The sequence below is a fragment of the Lepus europaeus genome, chromosome 19 (genome assembly GCF_033115175.1).
Source record: "Lepus europaeus isolate LE1 chromosome 19, mLepTim1.pri, whole genome shotgun sequence".
In the NCBI taxonomy this organism is placed as follows: Eukaryota; Metazoa; Chordata; class Mammalia; order Lagomorpha; family Leporidae; genus Lepus; species Lepus europaeus.
The window spans coordinates 7,300,883-7,325,271 of NC_084845.1; the positions used below are offsets into that span (position 1 = coordinate 7,300,883).

At 42.1% G+C, this 24,389-nt stretch overlaps 2 protein-coding genes across 2 annotated transcripts; both read left to right on the forward strand.

The window, feature by feature from the left end:
• Positions 1–570: 570 nt before the first annotated feature.
• On the forward strand, positions 571–8,281 carry LOC133747588 (vomeronasal type-1 receptor 4-like). Its single transcript, XM_062175918.1, has 3 exons — positions 571–578; positions 726–871; positions 7,413–8,281. Exons 1-3 carry the CDS (start codon positions 571–573, stop codon positions 8,279–8,281), a joined length of 1,023 nt encoding a protein of 340 aa, XP_062031902.1.
• A 9,464-nt stretch (positions 8,282–17,745) lies between these two features.
• LOC133747589 (vomeronasal type-1 receptor 4-like) lies at positions 17,746–18,432 on the forward strand (the record flags this gene model as incomplete). Its single annotated transcript, XM_062175919.1, has 1 exon — positions 17,746–18,432. A coding segment is annotated over one exon (687 nt), but the record flags the coding sequence as incomplete, so codon positions are not given.
• Positions 18,433–24,389: the final 5,957 nt, after the last annotated feature.

The following is a 24,389-nucleotide window of genomic DNA, read 5'->3' on the forward strand; positions in this document are numbered from 1 at the left end:
CTCCCGGTACTGTGCGCGCTGTGCATTGTGGGATGTAGAGGAGGTTACAGCTTCCCACCCAGCACGCGCTGTGCACTGTGGGACGCGAGGAGGTTACAGCTCATGTACTGTGCGCGCTGTGCATTGTGGGATGTAGAGGAGGTTACAGCTTCCCACCCAGCACGCGCTGTGCACTGTGGGACGCGAGGAGGTTACAGCTCCCTGTACTGTGCGCGCTGTTCATTGTGGGACGTAAAGGAGGTTACAACTTCCCACTCAGCACGCGCTGTGCACTGTGGGACGCGAGGAGGTTACAGCTCCCTGTACTGTGCGCGCTGTGCATTGTGGGACGTAAAGGAGGTTACAACTTCCCGCCCAGCACGCGCTGTGCATTGTGGGACATAAGGAGGTTACAGCTTCCCGCCCAGCACGCGCAGTGCACTGTGGGACATAAGGAGGTTACAGCTTCCCGCCCAGCACGCGCAGTGCACTGTGGGACGAGGAGGGAGGTACAACTCCCAGCTCGTGCAGGGGCGCCCAGGCCGCAGTGGGAAGTGAGTGTGAGCTCTGGGCCCCGCTCAGGGCCGGGCCATGTGGAGGTGAGGAGATGGCCACCAGCTGTTGGGGACGAACTCCTGATGGCTGTGTCGTCCTGAAGTTTACTTTCTGACGCTGCTCAGCTGGGGAAAACGCAGCCCCAGGCGCCGACTCCGCGCTGCCCCTGAGGAAACCCCGTGCGCCCCCAGGAGACTCCTTGTGCGTCTGGAGGGCGATTGGGGGCTCTCCCGGGGGCGTCAGAGTGACGACGATAAACACGGCGGTGGAGGCAGCGGTGACGAGGTGACCGGTGTCCAGGGGGAGGAGACGTCCGCCGGCCCGGGCCTGATCCACAGTCAGTGCCGGGCCCCAGCCTGTGCAGGACGCCCCCAGTAAGGCCCCTGCACCCCAGCCTGGGGCGGGAGGGCGGCGAGGCCTCTCCCCCTGCCCGCTCCCCGCTCTGTGTCTGTTCCAGGGTCTCCCTGGGTTTTGTTTTTCCAGATGTGTCCTGCTAACACTGTCTTCCTGTACCGTGTTGTTTCTCTGTCCATCGCTGTATTTGTTTTCACCTCTTCCTGCTTTACACCGAGGGTCTCTGAAGCTCTCCGGATCGCTCGCCGTCCTGTGTGCACCGAGTGTTGTTTGCTCTTCCGCTGTGCGCTCCTCTTTCCTCTGAACACCTCAGTGGTCCTTATTACACTGTAAGTTCTGTACCTGGAATTCCATCTTGTTACTTCCCATTCTGTTCCGGCCTGTTGTTTACAGCATCATTCCATTTTGCTACTACCCTATCAAGTGAATGGATCCACATTTTCATTTTAAGGGATTCAGTCATATTTAGATAAACTTATGTCATCATTTCAATCAGATATTTTACCATCTATTAATTTTTATGTTGATCATATGATTGTGTTAAACAGTATCGATCTTTAATTTTATTTTAGAAACTCCAACAGTTTATATCCTGACTTTGCTCTCAGCAACCTTGAAAATTCCTCAAATCAGAGCAGGAGTTGTGATGCATCTCATATGGGCACTGGTTTGAGTCTCAGCTGCTCCCCTCCCTGTCCAGCTCCCTGTTGGTGCAGAAGGTGGCCCAAGTGCTTGGGTCCCTGTGCCGGACCCTGTGCCGAGGTAGGAGATCCTGGTGGCTTCAGCTTGGCCCAACCCCAGCTGTTGCAGTCATTTGGGGAGGGAGCCAGCTGATGGAAGACCTCTCTCTATGTCTCTCTCTGTCACTCTCTTTCTGGAACTCTACCTTTCAAATAAGAGAAATAAATCTTTTTTTTAAAAAAAGAATTTTTCAAACTGTTTAGGTAATTTTGCCAATTTTTGCCAAATTGTTTATGAATTTCTTTCTTAAAACATACAACAGTTCAGGATAAAATCTGCTCATACCTTTATAATTATATTAATTTTATTCTTACTTAAAAAAGACCCCTCCGAAACGATGAGGAAGAGGAGATGGTAGATGTTTTATTTGTATTCAATCTCAACACAAAAACTTTCAATATTTAGCCATTATGTGGTAATGTTGATGTGTAGATATCTTTCTTTCTGTCGAGTGACATCAATCTTAACCATTTCCTGGGGTGACTCTCTTGGTCACTGCTAGACTCTGCTTGGAGAGCCCTGGATTCATTTTTACAAATTGTGGGATTGCTTCTCACTTGCTTCCTGAACGAGATGGCCTCAGCATCATACTTTTCACACCAGGTTTATTTGGTTTTCCCGCACTGTTATTGACAGAATGCTCCCTCTCTCTCCCTAGGAAGTGTTTATAGATGTTTTTTGTCCCACACCATTGAAGCATTCTCTGGAATTCCTTGTGGAATGATTTTTTTTTCCTGATGCTCAATTTCATCCTGGGAAGCTTTGCATGTTTGTGACTTTCTACAGTTCTTGTGTTTCTATGGTGAGTTAAGTTTTCTGAGAATTTGCCAGTGTGTCTCAGCCTTCCACGTTTATTAGCATAGTCGCGATATCATTTTTAGAAAATGCAAGTTCTTAGTTGTGTTTTTAACATTTGAAGTCTGACATTATTAGTGTCTTCTCTTTAGGAAGCTCAGCCATCTCTCTAGAGGGTGGTTAATTTTGTTAGTCTCTAGAAAAATGGCATTTTGAGATTATTTTTCCACAGTGCATTTCACAATAGATTTTCTCACTTTGTTCTTACTATGGAATACTTTTCTTCTGAACATAGAAATCAATGTTAAAAGTTAAAATGTTCTTTTTGTAATTCATCATAATTATGTGAGAGAACTTGTTCTATTCAGTTCAACTCTCCAGCTTTGCTCTCATTCACGTCAGTGTTTGCTGTGTGGCTGTGTTGATTACATGGTGCACGTGATAGTGGTGAAGGGGAGTCGGGCATTTGACAGTGACTTGTGTGTTGGTCAAGGCATTAGGTGCAGCGATGAATTAACAAGCTCGAGTTTTTTGTAGTCTGGCCTTTTGTCTGCTGGTTCGTGGTTACTAATAGACTTTGGTTAAATCTCCTACTACCATGGTGGATTTTCCTGTTTTTAAAAAATCATTTCTTGTGTTTTTACATTAAATATTGATGCTGTTGTTTAGTGTTTACAAATTTGCATCTTTTATTTTTACCATAGTGGATTTCATGATATCCAGCTATTCTGTTCCCTAAATGTTGGATTTGTCCAGTGCTATTCTGTACGCACCTGCTTTCTAGTACTTGGTTGGTAGTTTTATACCTTCCTTTTCTTTATTTTGAAACTGTCGCTTTCTTCCTAATTCCAGTTAAATCAGAAGACATTGTCTTTTTCTTGAAGTTCAGTTCATCTCATTTTTATATGGATACTCTGTGTGTCTACAGATTAATATTGACCCCATATATCATGTCCTGTTCAGTCACTTTTGGACTGTATGTGCTTTTGTATTTACAATGTGAATGCCATGACAGCGCATTGCTGGGATTTGACATTTTTGACTCTTGCATTCTCTGCATTTGTTTAGTGGTTTTAGTCCATTTTTCATTAACTTTTTCAGCTTTATGGAGATATAATTGACAAATGTAATCTTGTATTTTTAGCTAGTATATTGGGATGATTTGATATGAATACTACCTCTAAGTTAATTAACATAACACTCACCTACACAGAAACCTTTGTGTGCATGGTGACAGTTTGTAAGACCTATGATGTTAGCAAAATTCAATTATACAATGCATTATTATTGTAATACATATATTATCAACTATATTCAACCTATGTTACTTTAGCTATCTAGAATTTATTCATCTGGTAACTCTACACTGTCACTAACACCTCTCCATCTCTCACCCCCGTCTCCCAGCTCAGGTCTATGTGTAGAGCTGCCAGTGTATCTTTCCTTGTGTTAACTAATGAAATACCATAAAATTTTACTTAGTTCATAGTTCATTTCTCCTAATATCTAACATGATATCTGTTAAATTAAAAAACAGATATAACAGAATTTAGTTTACAGATATCAGAAATTGTAAAAAGAATGGATAGCACAGGAATGCAATCATGTGATTTTGTATTACCCCCTGTTGTGGAGTTATTTTTGCAGATTTCCCATGCTCCGAGGGATGACTGTGTATAATGTTTGTGAGTATGATTTTGCTCTTGCCAGCAATGCCAAGTAAGAGAGCATAAAAAGGTGTGAGCTGACAGGTGAGCAGACTGACCTTGGCTTCAGTCACTCAGTTGGACACTTCCTTGTTCCTAAGACTGAGAGCCACATTTTCCCAGAAACCTCTTTCTTCCCTTCCTTGTAAAGCCATTCAGCAGACTTAGCCAAAAGAGATCCTAATAGAGTTTGGAATGGTAGCAGTGGAACATAGGCCTTCTTTAATATTAAGTCATCGGACTCAGTGATGGGCCAGAAGCTCCCCGTGGGCTACAGCTTTCCACTTGTCTTCCCCCCAGGGCTCCCAGGGCCATGCATGTGCCCAGGGCTGCAGTTTCCTCAGTGTTGGCAGCTACTCTGACACTTCTGCAGGTTCCCTGTACAGACCAATCTTGATCAACCACCCAGGGCCTGTGGATGTTCCCAGCTGCTCCCCGCTGCCCTCCCAGTGAGTGCCCCACAGAGCTGTGTTTGGTGACTTGCTCTGTCCTCCTGGGTGTCCTTTCTAGACTTTGAAGCTCCTCCCACCTTTTCATAAGCTCTGCTGTCCATTCTGACTCCCTCTTCCATAAAGAGTCCATTTCTTATGTTTTTGATTAGTGTAACTGATGTAATATTAACATGGCTATTTTGAATTCCCTCCATGCTGACTCTACCTGGACAACCTGGTTCCTTCTTTTGGCATGTGGGAGGTGTGTCTCTGTCATGTTTTGCAAGTACTCGTGTTTCAGAATTTCTTTGTGTATTTGTTTTATTGAAGGTCAACAGCAACCACACATTGAGCTGTGAAGGTTACAGAGTGCCTGCGACATCCTAGTTTGTTTCCTTTTCCCTTTTTGAGTCACAGTAAGGGTCTGATGGCACCACCCATCATAAGCTGTGCAGAGTTGATGCTGGGTGTGTTCAGTTGGGAGTCAGCTAAGTAGCAATGACCTTGCATGCTTGGTAGAAAGAGATCTGAAGTATATAAGTACTGAAGGGAATTTTGGAAGTTCAGCTTGATGATAGAATGCTGAGAGACTTTAAATTGTGAAATAGGGTAAGTGGAGTGAGCAGAGAATTTGGCTGAAGAAGGAGCTCTGGCAACGTCCATGCGTATGATAGTGGACAAGGAATGATGGTCAGAGAGCCTGAAGGTGAACCAGAAACTGTCATCCTGTATATTAAAGACAGGTTGCATTAAAAAACTAAATTCATATATTTATTTTATGAAAGGGAGACAGAGATTGGGAGGGAGAGAAGGAGAGAGAAAGATCAAGTGAGCAAGTAAGTACAGACTAACCCAGTGGTTCCTTTCCTATGTACCTGAAACAGTCAGAGCTGGCCATGTTCAGGGATCAGGACTTCATATATCTCTTCCATATGACTGCCCTGGGCTAATTCCCTCAAACCATCCTCTGCTGCCTCCTAGAATATGCATTACCAGGAATATTGATTCAGAAGCAGAGTCAGGATTCTAACCTGGGCACTCTGATACAGATTTTAGGAATCCCAGAGTCTTTCCATTTCTCTTAATGCACAACCTAGGATTTTTTAAAAGATAGATTTATTTATTTATTTATTTATTTATTTTTAAAGTCAGAGTTACACAGAGAGAGGAGAGGTAGAGCCAGAGGTCTTCCATCTGCTGGTTCACTATCCAGTTGGCCACAATGGCTGGAGCTGTGCAAATACAAAGCCAGGAGCCAGGAGCTTCCTCCAGGTCTTCCCATGAACGTGCAGAGGCCCAAGACTTGGGCTGTCCTCCACTGCTATCCTAGGCCATAGCAGAGAGCTGGATTGGAAGTGGAGCAGCTGAGTCTCGAACTGGTACCCATATGGGATGTGGCACTGCAGATGGCGGCTTTTACGCGCTACCCCATAGCATTGGCCCCCCAGGATGCTTTTTTAAAAATTAAGAGTAGTTAACATTGTTGACCATATTAGGTGACACAGTTTCAAGTAATTCCAACTAACATGGTCCTAAATTACAAAGACATTTGAAGGCACAAATGCGAGAACAGAAGATGAGTACTCTGTATTGATGGTGTTTGTTACATGGAGGATTTCTTTCTTTGTTAGATGATTAGAAGCCAGCACTGTAGTAGAGTTGATGCCAGATGACAGAGTTTTTGTGAATCTGAGGATGGAATATAGGAAGTTCAGATACTCTATGACTGTGGTCAGATAGGAGGAGACACGTATGTAATTCCCTAACAATCTGTGTAGGAAGGAAGGTGATGCCTTAGGTGACAAAGACACATTCTCTGAGGGAATGACATAAGCAAAACTCCTTAGTCCAATAAACGGAGATGAAGCACTAAGTCAGTCCCAATGACTGTCATACTGTTCCTGTTCTGTTTGTGAACCAACGGTTTCTGTCTGCATAACAATGTACAAAAAGTGTTGAGCCAAAGTTTTAGATGTGGTGTAGAGAGAAATACACAGGGATGCTTTGTTAGACTGCGTTCATCAACCATGTGTGTGTCTGCCCTTTGAGGCCAGAATGTTTGAAGGCCGTCCCGTGCATTGTGGGAAATTGAGCTGCATTCCCAGCCTCCACCCACTGTGTTTCAGGAGCTCTGCAGCGTCTGAGAACAAAAATGGCTGCAAACACTGCGGTTAGATGAGGAGAGGCAAAATGCTCACTTGGAAAACCAGTTATTCCTTTTCACATTTAAAAATTTAATTATATTTTTGATTGTTATAATACCTGAGTGTTTTAAACTGCTCTGAAGTGTTAAAAATGTTCCTTGTTTGAAAGAACTGTCTGCAGTGTAAATTCTAATAAAGCAGTTCAAGTGCACATACCCCACTTGATGCATTAGAAGTAGAATATTCTTCAGAGAGCTGAAGACTTACACATTGGTTTAGAGATTACAAGTACTCTATACTCTGAAGAAAATATCACCTGCATATTTTTCATTCATAGGGGCCAACATGTCCTCGTGGTAATAGATGGGAATGTAGCATATGACATTTGATGTCCACTGCTTCATATCGTGTATAACTATAGTCTGAAATTCAAAGGATGCCCAAAGTCCAGTCCCTGAAGTATCACAGTTGGGTCTGAAATATAGAAGATTTGAACATTTCACCACTTCTCTCAAAGAGAGCTGTTAGTCATCCTAGTTTTCAACAGACTCAATTTTTTTATAATTTCAGAATACGATCTGTTTAAGAGGATGCCAAGTTAGACTAATTAAAACATCTAAAAATATATAAAATCCTTGAGATAATGTTAACAAGTGATGTGATTTATACCTTTATCCTAATATGTCAGATTTGTATTGGTGTCATAGCAAACTCACTGCTCTTCATGATATACACATATACCTTCCTAATTGAGCCTCATCTGAAGAAACCCATAGACTGGATTTTCATGCACCTGACAGTGGTCAATATGTCAACCATTATGATCCGGTCAATTCCAGAACTCATGTCATCTTTTGGAATCAAAGATTTCTTTGATGATATTGGTTGTCAAACATTTCTGTATGTATCCAGAGTGATTCGAGGTCTTTCCATATGTACTACCTTTCTCCTGAGTGTATTTCAGGCCATCACTGTCAGTCCCAGTCATTCTAAATGGGCATGGCTGAAACCTAAACTCTCCAAGTGGATTTTCCCCTCTTTACTCTTTTTTTGGGTCATCAACATGCTGATCTACACCCTCATCATTAGAACTGTAAAAGCCAGATTGAATTTCACTGTGGTTGGTCTGGGATATGTTAATGTATATTGTCAAACCCGGAAGCCTGTAGCCCATGAATCAAGGTCATTTATAAGTATGATAGTGATTCATGATGTAGTGTTCCTGGCACTGATGATCTGGTCCAGCCTCTACATGGTGTGGATCCTCTACAGACACCGCAGGAGGGCCCAGCGCATTCACAACTTCAGCCTCTCTTCCAAGACATCTCCAGAAAACAAAGCCACCCACACAATCCTTTGGATGGTGTTTTGCTTTGTGTTCTTTTATTTGTCAAACAACTGTTTGACACTTTATGGATTTTATGCATCTGAGAAAAACGCAAGATTGGAGGGTATTGGTGGAATTTTAGCATCATGCTACCCGACATTTTGCCCTTTTTTTCTGATGAAACATAACAAAATTATTGTCAAACTGACTTCCTTCCTTTCAAATATGAGAATGACCTGTTGTCCATGAGCTTTCAGTGGCTGATCTGACATCATCTTCAACAGAGGAGTCTCCATCAAGATTTATATGAGGAGAAGAAGCCACCGGGCAGTGGGGCACTGGAAGTGGGGCTAGTTTGAGTGGAACTATGTAGTCCATTTAAAAACATCCAGATTTCGTAATGTTAACATGAATCAAAATGTATTAATCCTCACATAGAATACACAGTGAAGCAACATTTTGGGTTAAATGAATGTGGTGTATATCATTAAGGTAATTTTATCTGCTTGCTTTTGTCCTTTTGAATGGAGCTACTAGAAAATACTGAGTCACATTTGGGCTTGCCTTGTATTTCTGTTAAACTGTGCTGTTAAAAGACTTCTCTTATCCATTAAATAAATACCACCTATGTCACATATTTTGGAGACTCACCTAGATTAGATGTGCCCCAGTGACCTAAAGATAAAACAAAGGAAGTAAAAAGCCCTAGAATTATCTGTGACGCTGGAAAAAATAGTTGTATTTGTGAAAAAATCTAGGAAAAAAAAAGAGCTGATTAAGAGGATGGGAAATTGTGGAAGATTCAATCATTAATATTTAGTAAAATGCAGCATTTGCATAAATCCATCCATATTGATCCCCACTCTTTTTTTTTAAAGATTTATTTATTTGAAAGAGTTACACAGAGAGAGGAGAGGCAGAGAGAGAGAGAGAAGTCTTCCATCTGATGGTTCACTCCCCAATTGACCACAACAGCCGGAGCTGTGCGATCTGAAGCCAGGAGTCAGGAGCTTCTTCTGGGTCTCCCACGCAGGTGTAGGGGTCCAAGCACTTGGGCCATCTTCTACTGCTTTCCCAGGCCAATCCAGCAGAGAGCTGGATTGGAAGTGGAGCAGCCGGGTCTCGAACCAGCACCCATATGGGATGCCGGTGCCTCAGGCCAGGGTGTAACCCAATGGGACACAGCACTGGCCCCTCCCCTCCCCTTTTTACGATGACATTTATTTTTTGGATCCAAGTCACTGGGATGTCAGTGAGAATTGTCTCTGCATTTACATACTCATCAGCAAGGGCCTGATTCTTTTCATTGCTCCATGGTGCATTGGCTCAAAGTATATTTATTTTGCTAAACTTTTTAAACCATTGACATTTTTTTCTTAGTTTCATTTTCCACATCATAATTTCTATGTCCTACTTACCTCATTGTTCAGTTCCAGTCCCCAGGGAGAGCACTCTGGTGACTGTAGCTTGAATCTTTGCACATATCTTAGTTCCCAAGGCTAAGAAATTCCACCTTGCCTGTCCAAAGGTTCCAAGATTTGGAACCCAAAATTTCAAGAGCTCCCATTTCCCCTCTCTTCAGCTTTCTGTGGATCAAACACGTTATCTAATGCCAGAAGGAGGCTCTCCCCCTGCAGAAACTCAGTTTTCTCCATGAGGTTTTAAAATTTCCTCTTTATCCTAATGGTTCATTCAGGGTGACTTTGGGAAGTACACCTCAGAGACCTTCAATGTAGACACTGCTTCATTACTGAGTGGCTCTTTCCTCCCCAGTTGGGTTTCCCTTCACGAAGTGTTGCTCCTCATGCCCCCGTGGACAGCTCTCCACCCCCTGCTCTGCCCTCCTCCCCATCGTGATTTCATTTTGTGATTAATACAATTTGACATTTTCTTTTCTTTTAATTTTCTTTTTTTTTGACAGGCAGAGTGGACAGTGAGAGAGAGACAGAGAGAAAGGTCTTCCTTTTGCCGTTGGTTCACCCTCCAATGGCCGCCGCGGTTGGCACGCTGCGGCCGGCGCACCGCGCTGATCCAATGGCAGGAGCCAGGTGCTTCTCCTGGTCTCCCATGGGGTGCAGGGCCCAAGCACTTGGGCCATCCTCCACTGCACTCCCTGGCCACAGCAGAGAGCTGGCCTGGAAGAGGGGCAACCGGGACAGGATTGGTGCCCCAACCGGGACTAGAACCCGGTGTGCCAGCGCCGCAAGGTGGAGGATTAGCCTAGTGAGCCGCGGCGCCGGCCTTTTCCTTTAATTTTCAAATTGAAGTCATGATTGGGTATCATCTCCCTCAAAAATGTTTTTTTTAAAAATATTATTTATTTGAAAGTCAGTTACAGAGAAGTAAAAGCAGAGGCAGAGAGAGATTGATCTTCCATCTGCTGGTTTGATCCCCACATGGCTCCAAGACTCCCATGTGGGTGCAGGGGCCCAAGAACATGGGCCATCTTCTGCTGCTTTCCCAGGTGCATCTGCAGGGAGCTGGATGAGAAGTAGACTACCGGGACTTGAGCCAGTGCCCATGTGGGATGCCAGTGTTGCCGGCAGCGGCCGTACCTGCTCTGCCCGCAGTGCTACCCCAACGAATTTTCCAGACGTTATTGTTATAGTTCTTGGGGTGCAGGGCCCAAGCACTTGCGCCATCCTCCACTGCACTCCTGGGCCACAGCAGAGAGCTGGCCTGGAAGAGGGGCAACCGGGACAGAATCCGGCGCCCCGACCGGGACTAGAACCCGGTGTGCCAGAGCCACTAGGCCGACGATTAACCTGTTGAGCAACAGCACCGGCCCCAGACGTTATTTTTTATTTTTTTATTTTATTTTTTTTATTTAATGAATATAAATTTCCAAAGTATAGCTTATGGATTACAAAGGCTTACCCCCCTACAACTCCCCCCCCCCACCCGCAACCCTCCCCTTTCCCACTCGCTCTCCCCTTCCATTCCCATCAAGATTCATTTTCAATTCTCTTTATGTACAGAAAATCAGTTTAGTATATATAAGGATTTCAACAGTTTGCCCTCACATAGCAACACAAAGTGAAAAAATACTGTTGGAGTACTAGTTATAGCATTAAATCACAGTGTACAGCACATTAATGACAGAGATCCTGCATGATATTTTAAAAAAAATATTGATTACTTTTCTATGTAATTTCCAATTTAACACCAAGGGTTTTTTTTTGTTGTTGTTTTTTTCATTTTCAATTATCTTTATATACAGAAGATTGCTTCAGTATATACTAAGTAAAGATTTCATCAGTTTGCACCCTCACATAACCACAAAGTGTAAAAATACTGTTTCAGTACTAGCTATATCATTACTTCACATTGGACAACCATTAAGGACAGATCCCACATGGGACGTAAATACACAGTGACTCCTGATGTTGATTTAACAATTTAACACTCTTGTTTATGGCGTCAGTAATCTCCCTAGGCTCTAGCCATGAGTTGCCAAGTCTATGGAAGCCTTTAGGGTTCGCCAACTTCGATCCTATTCCGACAGGGCCATAGTCAAAGTGGAAGTTCTCTCCTCCCTTCAGAGAAAGGTACCTCCTACCTTGATGGCCCCATTCTTTCCACTGGGATCACACTCGCTGAGATCCTTCATTTAGGTCTTCTTCTTCTTCATCTTTTCTTTTTTTTCGCAGAGTGTCTTGGCTTTCCATGCCCAAAATACTCTCATAGGTTCTTCAGCCAGATCCAAATGCCTTAAGGGTTGATTTTGAGGCCAGAGTGCTATTTAGGACATCTGCCATTCTATGAGTCTGCTGTGTCTGCCCCTTCCCATGTTGGATCCTTCTCTCCCTTTTTTTGGTTCTATCAGTATTAGCAGACATTAATCTTGTTTGTGTGATCCCTTTGACTCTTAGATCTATCAGTGTGATCAATTCTGAACTGAAATTGATCACCTGGACTGGTGAGATGGCATTGGTACATGCCACCTTGATGGGATTGTATTGGAATCCCCTGGCACTTTTCTAACTCCATCATTTGGGGCAAGTCCTATTGAGCATGTCCCCAATTGTACATCTCCTCCCTCTCTTTTTCTCATTCTTATATTTAACCGGGATCACTTTTCAGTTAAGATTTAGACACCTAAGAATAATTGTGTGTTAATTACAGAGTTCACAAAAAAATACTAAAATGGATAAAGTATTACATTGTAAATCAACAGTCAACACCATAGCTGATCAAGTCACTATTTCTCATAGTTTCCATTACACTTCCACAGGTTTCCCTTTGGTGCTCAGTTAGTTGTCACCGATCAGGGAAAACGAATGATATTTGTCTCTTTGGGACTGGCTTAATTCACTCAGCATGATGCTTTCCAGATTGCTCCATCTTGTTGCAAATGACTGGGTTTCATTGTTTTTGACGGCTGTATAGGATTCCATAGAGTACATGAACCATAGTTTCTTTATCCAGTCTACTGTTGATGGGCATTTGGGTTGGTTCCAGGTCTTAGCTATTGTGAATTGAGCTGCAATAAACATTAATGTGCAGATGGCTTTTTTGTTTGCCAATTTAATTTCCTTTGGGTAAATTCCAAGGAGTGGGATGGCTGGGTTGAATGGTAGGGTTATATTCAGGTTTCTGAGGAATCTCCAGACTGACTTCCATAGTGGCTTAACCAGTTTGCATTCCCACCAACAGTGGGTTAGTGTCCCTTTTTCCCCACATCCTCTCCAGCATCTATTGTTGGTTGATTTCTGAATTTGGCCATTCTCACCGGGGTGAGGTGAAACCTCATTGTGGTTTTGATTTGCATTTCCCTGATGGCTAGTGATCTTGAACATTTTTTCATGTGCCTGTTGGCCATTTGGATTTCCTCTTTGGAAAGATGTCTGTTGAGGTCTTTGGCCCATCTCTTAAGTGGATTGTTTGTTTGGTTGTTGTGGAGTTTCTTGATTTCTTTGTAGATTCTGGTTATCAACCCTTTATCTGTTGCATAGTTTGCAAATATTTTTCCCATTCTGTCGGTTGCCTCTTCACTTTCCTGACTGTTTCTTTTGCAGTACAGAAACTTCTCAGTTTGATGCAATCCCAATAGTTAATTTTGGCTTTGACTGCCTGTGCTCCTGGGGTGTTTTCCAAGAAGTCTTTACCTGTGCATATATCTTTCAGGGTTTCTCCAATGCTCTCTAATAATTTGATGGTGTCTGGTCGTAGATTTAAGTTTTTGATCCATGTTGAGTGAATTTTTGTGTAAAGTGTAAGGTAGAGGTCTTGCTTCATGATTCTGCATGTGGAAATCCAGTTTTCCCAGCACCATTTATTGAATAGACTGTCCTTACTCCAGGGATTGGTTTTTTATCCTCGATCAAATATAAGTTGGCTGTAGATGTTTGGGTTGATTTCTGGTATTTCTATTCTGTTCCATTGGTCTATCCATCTGTTTCTGTACCAGTACCATGCTGTTTTGATGACAACTGCCCTGTAGTATGTCCTGAAATCTGGTATTGTGATGCCTCCGGCTTTGTTTTTGTTGTATAGGATTGCTTTGGCTATTTGAGGTCTTCTGTGTCTCCATATGAATTTCAGCATCATTTTTTCCAGATCTGAGAAGAATGTCTTTGGTATCTTGATTGGTATTGCATTGAATCTGTAAATTGCTTTTGGGAGAATGGACATTTTGATGATGTTGATTCTTCCAATCCAGGAGCATGGAAGATTTCTCCATTTTTTGGTATCCTCTTCTATTTCTTTCTTTAAGGTTTTGTAGTTTTCATCGTAGAGATCTTTAACGTCCTTGGTTAAGTTTATTCCAAGGTATTTGATTGTTTTTGTAGCTATTGAGAATGGGATTGAACTTAGAAGTTCTTCCTCAGCCGCGGCATTGTCTGTGTATACAAAGGCTATTGATGAATTTTGTGCATTGATTTTACACCCTGCTACTTTGCCAAACTCTTCTATGAGTTCCAATAATCTCTTAGTAGAGTTCTTTGGATCCCCTAAATAAAGAATCATATCGTCTGCAAAGAGGGATAGTTTGAGTTCTTCCTTCCCAATTTGTATCCCTTTAATTTCATTTTCTTGCCTAATAGCTCTGGCTAAGACTTCCAGAACTATATTGAAGAGCAGTGGTGAGAGTAGGCATCCCTGTCTGGTACAGATCTCAGTGGAAATGCTTCCAACTTTTCCCCATTCAGTAGGATGCTGGCCGTATGTTTTTATATATTGCTTTGATTGTATTGAGGAATGTTCCTTCCATACCCAGTTGGCTTAGGGTTTTCATCATGAAAGGGTGTTGTATTTTATCAAATGCTTTCTCTGCATCTATTGAGAGAATCATATGGTTTTTCTTCTGCAGTCTGTTAATGTGGTGTATCACGTTGATTTTTTTGTGAACATTGAACCATCCCTGCATACCAGGGATAAATCCCACTTGGTCTGAGTGGATAATCTTTCTAATGTGATGTTGCATTCTATTGGCTAGAATTTTATTGAGGATTTTTGCATCTATGTTCATCAGGGATATTGGTCTGTAATTCTCTTTCAATGCTGCATCTTTTTCTGGCTTAGGAATTAAGGTGATGCTGGCTTCATAGAAAGAATTTGGGAGGATTCCCTCTTTTTCGATTGCCCTGAATAGTTTGAGGAGAATTGGGGTTAATTCTTCTTTAAATGTCTGGTAGAATTCAGCTGTGAATCCATCTGGTCCTGGGCTTTTCTTTGTTGGGAGGGCCTTTATTACTGTTTCAATTTCTGTCTCAGTTATGGGTCTGTTTAGGTTTTCTATGTCTTCCTGGTTTAATTTAGGTAGGTTGTATGTGTCCAGGAATCTATCCATTTCTGATAGATTTCCCTGTTTGCTGGCATACAAGTCCTTGTAGTAATTTCTGATGATTCTTTTTATTTCTGTGGTGTCTGTTGTTATGTTTCCTTTTTCATCTCTGATTGTATTGATTTGAGTCTTTTCTTTTTTAGTTAATTGGGCTAATGGGGTGTCAATTTTGTTTATTTTTTCAAAAAACCAGCTCCTCGTTCGGCTGATTTTTTGTAATTTTTTTTGGATTCAATTCTGTTGATTTCTTCTCTGATTTTAATCATTTCTCTTCTCCTACTAACTTTGGGTCTGGTTTGCTGCTGATTTTCTAGATCCTTGAGATGACTTGAAAGCTCATCTATTTGGTGCCTTTCCAATTTCTTGATGTAGGCACCTATTATTATAAACTTTCCTCTTAACATTGCTTTTGCTGTATCCCATAGGTTTTGGTATGATGTGCTGTTATCCTCATTTACTTCCAGAAAATTTTTGATTTCTCTTTTAATTTCTTTTATGACCCATTGTTCATTCAGGAGCATGTTATTCAGTCTCCATGTGTTTGTACATTCTCTAGGGATTCCCGAGTTGCTAATTTCCAATTTCATTCCTTTGTGGTCTGAGAAGCTGCATGGTATGGTTCTAATTTTCTTGAATTTGCTGAGACTTGCTTTATGGCCTAGTATGTGGTCAATCCTAGAGAATGTTCCATGTACTGCTGAGAAGAATGTAAATTCTTTCTGTATAGGATAAAAAGTTCTGTAGATATCTGTTAGATCTATTTGAGCTATAGTGTCGTTTAAATCTGCTGGCTCCTTGTTTATCTGTCCTGTTGATCTGTCTATCTCTGAGAGTGGAGTATTGAAGTCCCCCAGAACTATTGTATTGGGGTCTAAGTCTCCCTTTAAGTCCCTCAACAAGTCTTTTAAATAAGCTGGTGCCCTGTAATTAGGTGCATATACATTGATAATCGTTATATCTTCCTGTTGAATGGATCCCTTAATCATTATATTGTGCCCCTCTTTGTCTCTCCTAATAGTTTTTGTGGTAAAATTTATGTTATCTGATATTAAGCTGGCTACGCCCGCTCTTTTTTCATTTCTGTTGGCATGGTATATCTTTTTCCAGCCTTTCACTTTCAGTCTGTGTGCATCTTTGTTGGAAAGATGAGTTTCTTGTAAGCAGCAGATAGATGGGTTTTGTTCCTTAACCCAATCAGCGAATCGGTGTCTTTTAACTGGATTGTTCAGGCCTTTAACGTTTAATGTGACTATCGATAAGTAGTAACTTTGCCCTATCATTTTTGGTTTTCCTGTGATCTTTACTGTGAGGTTTCCTTCCTTTACCTTCTTTCATATTGGTGACCGTGTTTCTGTGTTTCTGTGTGTATCACATCTTTAAGCATCTTTTGCAGGGCTGGACGCATGGCGACAAATTCTTTCAATTTCTGTTTGCTGTGAAAGGTCTTTATTTCACCTTCATTCACAAATGAGAGCTTTGCAGGATACAATATTCTGGACTGGCAGTTTTCTCTCTTATTACCTGGGCTATGTCTCACCATTTCCTTCTAGCTTGTAGGGTTTCTGAAGAGAAGTCAGCTGTGAGTCTAATTGGGGATCCTCTGAGAGTGGTCTGATGTTTCTCTCTTGCACATTTTAAGATCTTTATCTTTCACTGTGGTGAGTTTAATTACAATGTGTCGTGGTGAGGATCTCTTTTGGTCATATTTATTAGGGGTTCTATGGGCTTCCTGTACTAAGATGTCTCTGTCCTTCTCCAAACCTGGGAAATTTTCTGCTAGTATCTCACTAAAAAGGCCTTCTAATCCTTTCTGCCTCTTCATGCCTTCAGGGACTCCTAGGACCCGAATGTTCGGGTTTTTAATAGTATCCTGTAGATTCCCGACAATATTTTTTAGATTTCTAATTTCCTCTTCTTTTCTTTGGTTTGCCTGTTTCCTTTCCTGTTCTCTGTCTTCTAATTCCGATATTCTCTCCTGCTTCACCTGTTCTGTTTTTAAGGCTCTCTAATGTGTTTGTCATTTGATCTATTGAGTTCTTCATTTCATTATGATTTCTTGTCACTATCACAGTTTCTTGTTCTACTAGTTGTTTCATTTCATTTTGATTCCTCCTTAATATTTCATTTTCCCGAGAGAGATTTTCTATCTTGTCCATTAAGGATTTCTGTAGCTCAAGAATTTGTTTTTGAGAGCTTCTTAATGATCTTACCAATTTTTTGAGATCTGCTTCTTGCATTTCTTCTATCTCATCATCTTCATAATCTTGAATTGGGGTGTCTTTTTCATTTGGGGGCGTTATAGTGTCTTCCTTGATCTTGTTACCTTGCTTTCTACGTTTGGCATCTTAGAGGTGTGGCCAAAGAGCTTTGTTTGGTTCTTCAGGGTTGCCTAGGCTAAGGAGTTTGTTTTACATAAGTAAAGCGGTCGCTGCTCTTTGTCTTGCTGGGCTTTGTAAGGAGATTGCAGAGAGAGGCTAGTGTCCCTGCTGGTTCCCCTTTTTTTTTCCTCTCCTCCAGTCAGCCTGGTGTAGTCCCCCCCCCCACCTCCCGCGTGAGCTCAGACCACGGTCTAAGCTTCCCAGCCAATGTTTGGGTTACCTTTCCTTCCAGCACCGGGGCTCAAATTCTGCGGGGCTTATGTGGCTGGGCTCACGTTTTCCCCACGCTCGCGGCTCCCGTGTCCGCGGCGCAGCTCGGAGCGGGTCGGGTTGGTACTGCCAGGCGTGGCTCGCACGGCTCGGCACAGCTCGGTGCGGCAGTGGGCCACCTTGCTCTCCCCGTAGGTCCTCCGTGTCACATCCACTAGATCCGGAAGAGTATCCTCTGCAGTTTTTTTTTTTTTTTTCTGAGTCTCTTCCTGAGGGTATGGTAACTCCACTTTTGTTCAACTTTCTTTTCCCAAACTGTTGGTGCGCGCCCACACTCTTCTGCCATCTTGGCTCCGCCCCCTGTCAAACTGTTTTTTTATATCTACAGAGTTGCCCGAGGTCTTTCCATCTGCACCACTGCTCTCCTGAGTGCTTTTAAAGCCATCACTATCAGTCCCAGTCATTCTAAATGGGCACGGCTGAAGTTTAAAGTGTCCACCTGGATTTTCCCCTCTTTCCTTTTCTTCTGGGTCATCAACATGCTGATCTACATTCACATCATTGAAACTGTAAGAGCCAAATGGAATTTCACTGTCATTGGTCGTGGATTTGTTCATGCATACTGTCAAACCAGGCAGTCTGGGGATCACCATTCAGGGTCATTTGTAAGTGTCATGCTGACTCGTGATTTCCTGTTTATGGCACTGATGATCATGTCCAGCCTCTACATGGTGGGGCTCCTGTACAGACACCACAGGGGAGCCCGGCACCTCCACAGCTCCAGCCTTTCCAGGCAGATGTCTCCAGAAAACAGAGCCACCCACACTATCCTTTTGCTGGCATTTTGTTTTGTGTTCTTTTACTTTTGCAATAACTTTGTGGACATTTATGCATTTTATAGACCTGAGAAAGACTCAAGATTGGTGGGCATTACTGGAATTTTATCATCACGCTACCCAACATTCGGCCCATTTTTTCTGATGAAAAATAACAAAAATATTCCCAAATTGACTTCTTCCCTTTAATGTTGAGAATGCCTTTTTCTCCAAGTGTTTCCTTGGTTGATCTGACATCATTTATCCCAGAGGAGTCCATAAAGATTTTATGAGGAAACAAAGGGAGGTGACCATGGGACTAATCTCACTTGAAGTATTCGGCTCATTTAAAAAACACATTTCAAAATGTTAAATTGAATCAATATATAAACTTTCAAACTGTGTACATGTTTAAGTTATGCTTTTGGTGTAATTAACATATTGTCTATTATTAAAGCTAGTTACTTCTGCTTTTAATGTACCTACTAGAAAATGCAAAATTATATATGGCACTTGCCACATATCTGATCAGCTGTGCTGCTCGTAAGAACTTCCATGTTCATTTATGAAATTCTGACACCCAGGTCTCATTTTTCAGGGACTTGGCTAGAGGTGAGATGTGCATCAAGTGACCTCAGGAGACAGAATACAGGAATTCCTGAAGAATGGGATGCAGGAAATATGGATGTCCCTGTGTAAAGAGCTCAGAAAACAGAGGTGATGAAGATGGGAAATCTAGGAGGCTCATTGTTTAACAGACAATGAAATGTAGGGGTGTCTCCCAGCATGTGCATAAGTCCTTCCATAAAGATCCCCTCTCCTTCTCATGCTCATATCTGTGTTATTAGGATCCAGTCCCTTGTGCTGTCCAGGAGTTGTGTGCTGCAGTTAACTACCCACCAGCAATGGCCTGAGGCTTTCCCAGTGGTTGGAGTGTAGAGACTTTCAGTGTATTTACTTCAGAAAATATTTTTAATCAATATAATTTTTTCCAAACTTAATATTCTCTATCTTGAAGTCTCTAACCCACTTAACTTTTTCCGTTCTGTTCCTCAGGGACATCAACATGTGTTCTGCAGTTTGAATCCTAGCACATATCGTTGTCCCCAAGGCTGATGGATTTCACCTCACATTTCCATTGGATTCCGAGGGTTGGATCCCTGTTTTCAGGAGTTCACAGTTCCATTTTCTTCGTTTTTTTGTGGTTCCAACTCATATCTAACGCCAGAAAGAGGCTCTTCCTATGAAGAAACTCAGTTCATTACAGGAGCTCATAAAATCTGTGCTTTACCCAGCTGTGTCAGGGTGACATTTGGAAATACCCTTCAGAGAAAGAACTGCTAAGATCAATCCCATTCACAATAGCTACAAAACAATCAAATACCTTGGAATAAACTTAACTAAGGATGTTAAAGATCTCTACGATGAGAATTACAAAATCTTAAAGAAAGAAATAGAAGAGGATACCAAAAAAATGGAAAAATCTCCCATGCTCATGGATTGGAGGAATCAATATCATCAAAATGTCCATTCTCCCAAAAGCAATTTATAGATTCAATGCAATACCAATCAAAATACCAAAGACATTCTTTACAGATCTAGAAAAAATGATGCTGAAATTCATATGGAGATGCAAGAGACCTCGAATAGCTAAAGCAATCTTGTACAACAAAAACAAAGCCGGAGGCATCACAATACCAGATTTCAGGACATACTACAGGGCAGTTGTCATCAAAACAGCATGGTACTGGTACAGAAACAGATGGATAGACCAATGGAACAGAATAGAAACACCAGAAATCAATCCAAACATCTACAGCCAACTTATATTTGATCAAGGATAAAAAACCAATTCCTGGAGCAAGGACAGTCTATTCAATAAATGGTGCTGGGAAAACTGGATTTCCACGTGCAGAAGCATGAAGCAAGACCCCTACCTTACACTTTACACAAAAATCCACTCAATATGGATTAAAGACCTAAATCTATGATCCGACACCATCAAATTATTAGAGAACATTGGAGAAACCCTGCAAGATATTGGCACTGGCAAAGACTTCTTGGAAAAGATCTGGGAGGCACAGGCAGTCAAAGCCAAAATTAACTATTGGGATTGCATCAAATTGAGAAGTTTCTGTACTGCAAAAGAAACAGTCAGGAAAGTGAAGAGGCAACCGACAGAATGGGAAAAATATTTGCAAACTATACTACAGACAAAGGGTTGATAACCAGAATCTACAAAGACATCAAGAAACTCCACAACAACAAAACAAACAATCCACTTGAGAAATGGGTCAAGAACCTCAATAGACATTTTTCAAAAGAGGAGATCCAAATGGCCAACAGGCACATGAAAAAATGTTCAAGATCACTAGCCATCAGGGAAATGCAAATCAAAACCACAATGAGGTTTCACCTCACCCCAGTTAGAATGGCTGACACACAGAAATCTACCAACAACAGATGCTGGAGAGGATGTGGGGAAAAAGGGACACTAACCCACTGTTGGTGGGAATGCAAACTGGTTAAGCCACTATGGAAGTCGGTCTGGAGATTCCTAAGAAACCTGAATATAACCCTACCACACAACCCAGCTATTCCACTCCTTGGAATTTACCCAAAGGAAATTAAATTGGCAAACAAAAAAGCTGTCTGCACCTTAATGTTTATTGCAGCTCAATTCACAATAGCTAAGACCTGGAATCAACCTAAATTCCCATCAACAGTAGACTGGATAAAGAAATTATGGCATATGTACTCTATACTATACAGCAGTAAAAAATAGTGAAATATGGTAATTTGCAACAAAATGGAGGAATCTGGAAAACATCATGCTGAGTGAATTAAGCCAGTCCCAAAGAGACAAATATCATATGTTCTCCCTGATCGGTGACAACTAACTGAGCACGTAAAAGAAAACCTGTTGAAGTGAAATGAACACTGTGAGAAATGGTGACTTGATCAGCCCTTGCCCTGACTGTTAATGAACAACTTAATACTTCATCCCTTTTAGTATTTTTTCTTTGATCTACTTAATACTATTGGTTGAACTCTCTAATTAATACACAATTATTCTTAAGTGTTGAAACTTAACTGAAAAGTGATCCCTGTTAAATATAAGAGTGGGAATAAGAGAGGGAAGAGATGTACAATTTGGGACATGCTCAATCAGACTTGCCCCAAATGGTAGCGTTAGAAACATACCAGGGGATTCCAATTCAATCCCATCAAGGTGGCCTATACCAATGCCATCTCACTAGTCCAAGTGATCAATTTCTGTTCACAATTGATCGTAATGATAGTACTAAGCGTCAAAGGGATCACATAAACAAGACTAGTGTCTGCAAATACTAACTGATAGAATAAAAAAGAGAGAAGGATCCAACATGGGAAGCGGGATACACAGCAGACTCATAGAATGGCAGATGTCCTAAACAGCACTCTGGCCTCAGAATCAGCCCTTAAGGCATTTGGATCTGGCTGAAAAGCTCATGAGATTATTTCAGGCATGGAAAGCCAAGACACTCTGGGAAAAAAATGACCTAAATGAAAGATCTCCGCAAGTGAGATCCCAGTGGAAAGAACAGGTCATCAAAGAAGGAGGTACCTTTCTCTGAAGGGAGGAGAGAACTTCCACTTTAACTATTTTCTTGTCCAAATATGATCAGAGTGCTCAAACTCAAAAGGCTTCCATAGCCTTGGCAACTCATGACAAGAGCCTAGGGTGATTACTGATGCCATAAACAAGAGTGTCAATTTATTAAGTCAACAACAGGAGTCACTCTGCACTTACTCCTCATGCAGGATCTCTGTCCTTAATGTGCTGTACATTGTGATTTAATGCTATAACTAGTACTCAAACAGTATTTTTCACTTTGTGTTTCTGTGTGGGTGCAAACTGTTAAAATCTTAATATATACTAGGCTGATCTTCTGTATATAAAGAGAATTGAAAATGAAGCTTGATGTGAATGGAAGGGGAGAGAGAGCAGGGGGTGGGAGGGAAGTTATGGGGGGGGGAGCCATTGTAATCCATAAGGTGTACTTTGGAAATTATATTCATTAAATAAAAGTTAAAAAAAAAGAAATACCCCTTAGAGACCTTCAAATAAAAACTGGTCCATTGCTTAGTTGTGGTCTGTCCTCCACCATTGCCTCTTTCTGCTCCGGAATTTCTCTGGTCCTGAGTAGATGTTGCTGCCTCCTGGACGGCTCTCCACGTTCTACTCTGCCCTAGTCATGGTTTCATTTCCTTGATCAGTCAGTTTGAAATAGTCTTTTCCTTGGATGACCAAATCCAATTCTGGTTTTGTGACCGCCTCTCCTCTCCTTCAGAAGTAGTGTTGAATGTTGAAGTTCAGCACATTCTCAGCAATTTCTCCTGCTCCACGGATTTTCGCAGTTGACCCCCATGCACCAGCACCCAGATCCAGAAGCAGAACAGTGCCGTTGCCCCCAGCCCCTCACACCCCCAGTCTCCACCATGGCCTGTCCTTGTTGGTCTTGTGCTGATGCCCGTTCACCCCATGAGGCGCTCCTCCGTGGCCTGCGTCCTCTCGGAGGTGGTCTGTGTAAGAGCGCCTCTCTCCTGGGTCTGTGTGGGCTGTAAGAGTTGAGGGGTCTCCTGCTCAGGCTCTTGGCCACGCAGAGGTGACATCACAATTCCAGGTCTGCTGGCTGGTGCTCAGGCCACGGAGCCGCTCAGGAGGCACCGCTCTGAGGTCGCGGGGAAGTGACGTCACAGACGGAGCCCGGGTACAGAGGCTTCTGGGCCTGTGCTGAGGTGGCCCAGGAAGTCCTCTCTGTTACCAGGTTTGGTGAGGTCGTCTCTGCAGCTTGGTGGAAACAATAAACATCCTACACAGGTATTTACACTGGAAATCTAATAGTCACAAGAATTCCCTTGGTGAGAGAAACTATCCCCAACATTTCCTCCAGGCTCCTTGCTTTGGGCTGCCTGAGCCCTGCCTGGGCCATTTGGGAAGGGAACCAGCTGCTGAAAGCTCTGCCTCTCTCTCTGTGTCTTCCTCTCTGTAGCTGTAACTTTCAAATACATAAAATCTTTTAAAAGAAATGTAAGAAGACCACAGTTCCACTGGAGTGTAAACATGGGCTGAAACCAACAGTCATATCCCAGTGTGGCCACTTCATTCCCACACAATTTTTTTTTTGCATTTATATTAGCTGCCACACATCAGAGGTTGTCTTACTATAAATTTTGTATTTCTATATGCAAATTAAAATTTTTCATAAGTGGGGTAAATCAATGGAATGATTAAAAGTGGAAATATTACAAACCACAGTGGGAATCTTATCAGTGTACTTTAGTCATTAACATAAACAGAACCCAGAACAACAGCAGGGTGACCTAAATATGAATAAGACATTGAACACCCTTGACCCACCACATAGAACAGTAATTTTCACTGTTACGAAAAATCCTTATTTTTTTTCCCCGGAAGTCAAGGCACTTGGAAGAAGCAACTGTGCAGTGAACTCACAGTGAGTATCCATAGGATTCAAGAGTTTAATTTATTTAGACACGTGTGGTCTGTGTGCAGTCATAATGAGCTACAGACTAGAAGTAAATCATTAAAAATATTTATTTATTTGAAATGCAGAGTTACACAGAGATAGTGAGAGAACAGAGAGAGAGGTCTTCCACCTGCTGGTTCACTCCCCAAATGGGTCCAATTGCTAGAGATGGGTCTTTCTGAAGCTAGGAGACAGGAGCTTTTTCCATGTCTCCCAAGTGGGTGCAGGGACTCAAGCACTTGAGCCATTTTCTTCTGCTTTCCCAGTCACATCGGCAGGGAGCTGGATTGGAAGTGGAGCATTTGGAACAAACAGGCACCCATAGAGGATGCTGACACCACAGGCATCAACTTTATCTGCTACACAACATGCCAGCCCCCAAATAAATAATTGAATAGGAAACAGTACTCATAGCCCTTATCCATATACATTCAACCTTAAGAATAGTATTTCTAGGTAACAGAAAAAGTAAATTAAAATTCCTTCCTATAAAGTCCATTATGTAAATAAGTGTGAAGATCGAATGAGCACTTTATAAGAAAACAATGATACTAGGACAAGTACAGCAGGGGCCGCCAATAGGCAGCAGGTTAACCTCCTGCTTGTAAGCCAGCCTGCCTGTGGAGTGTCAGC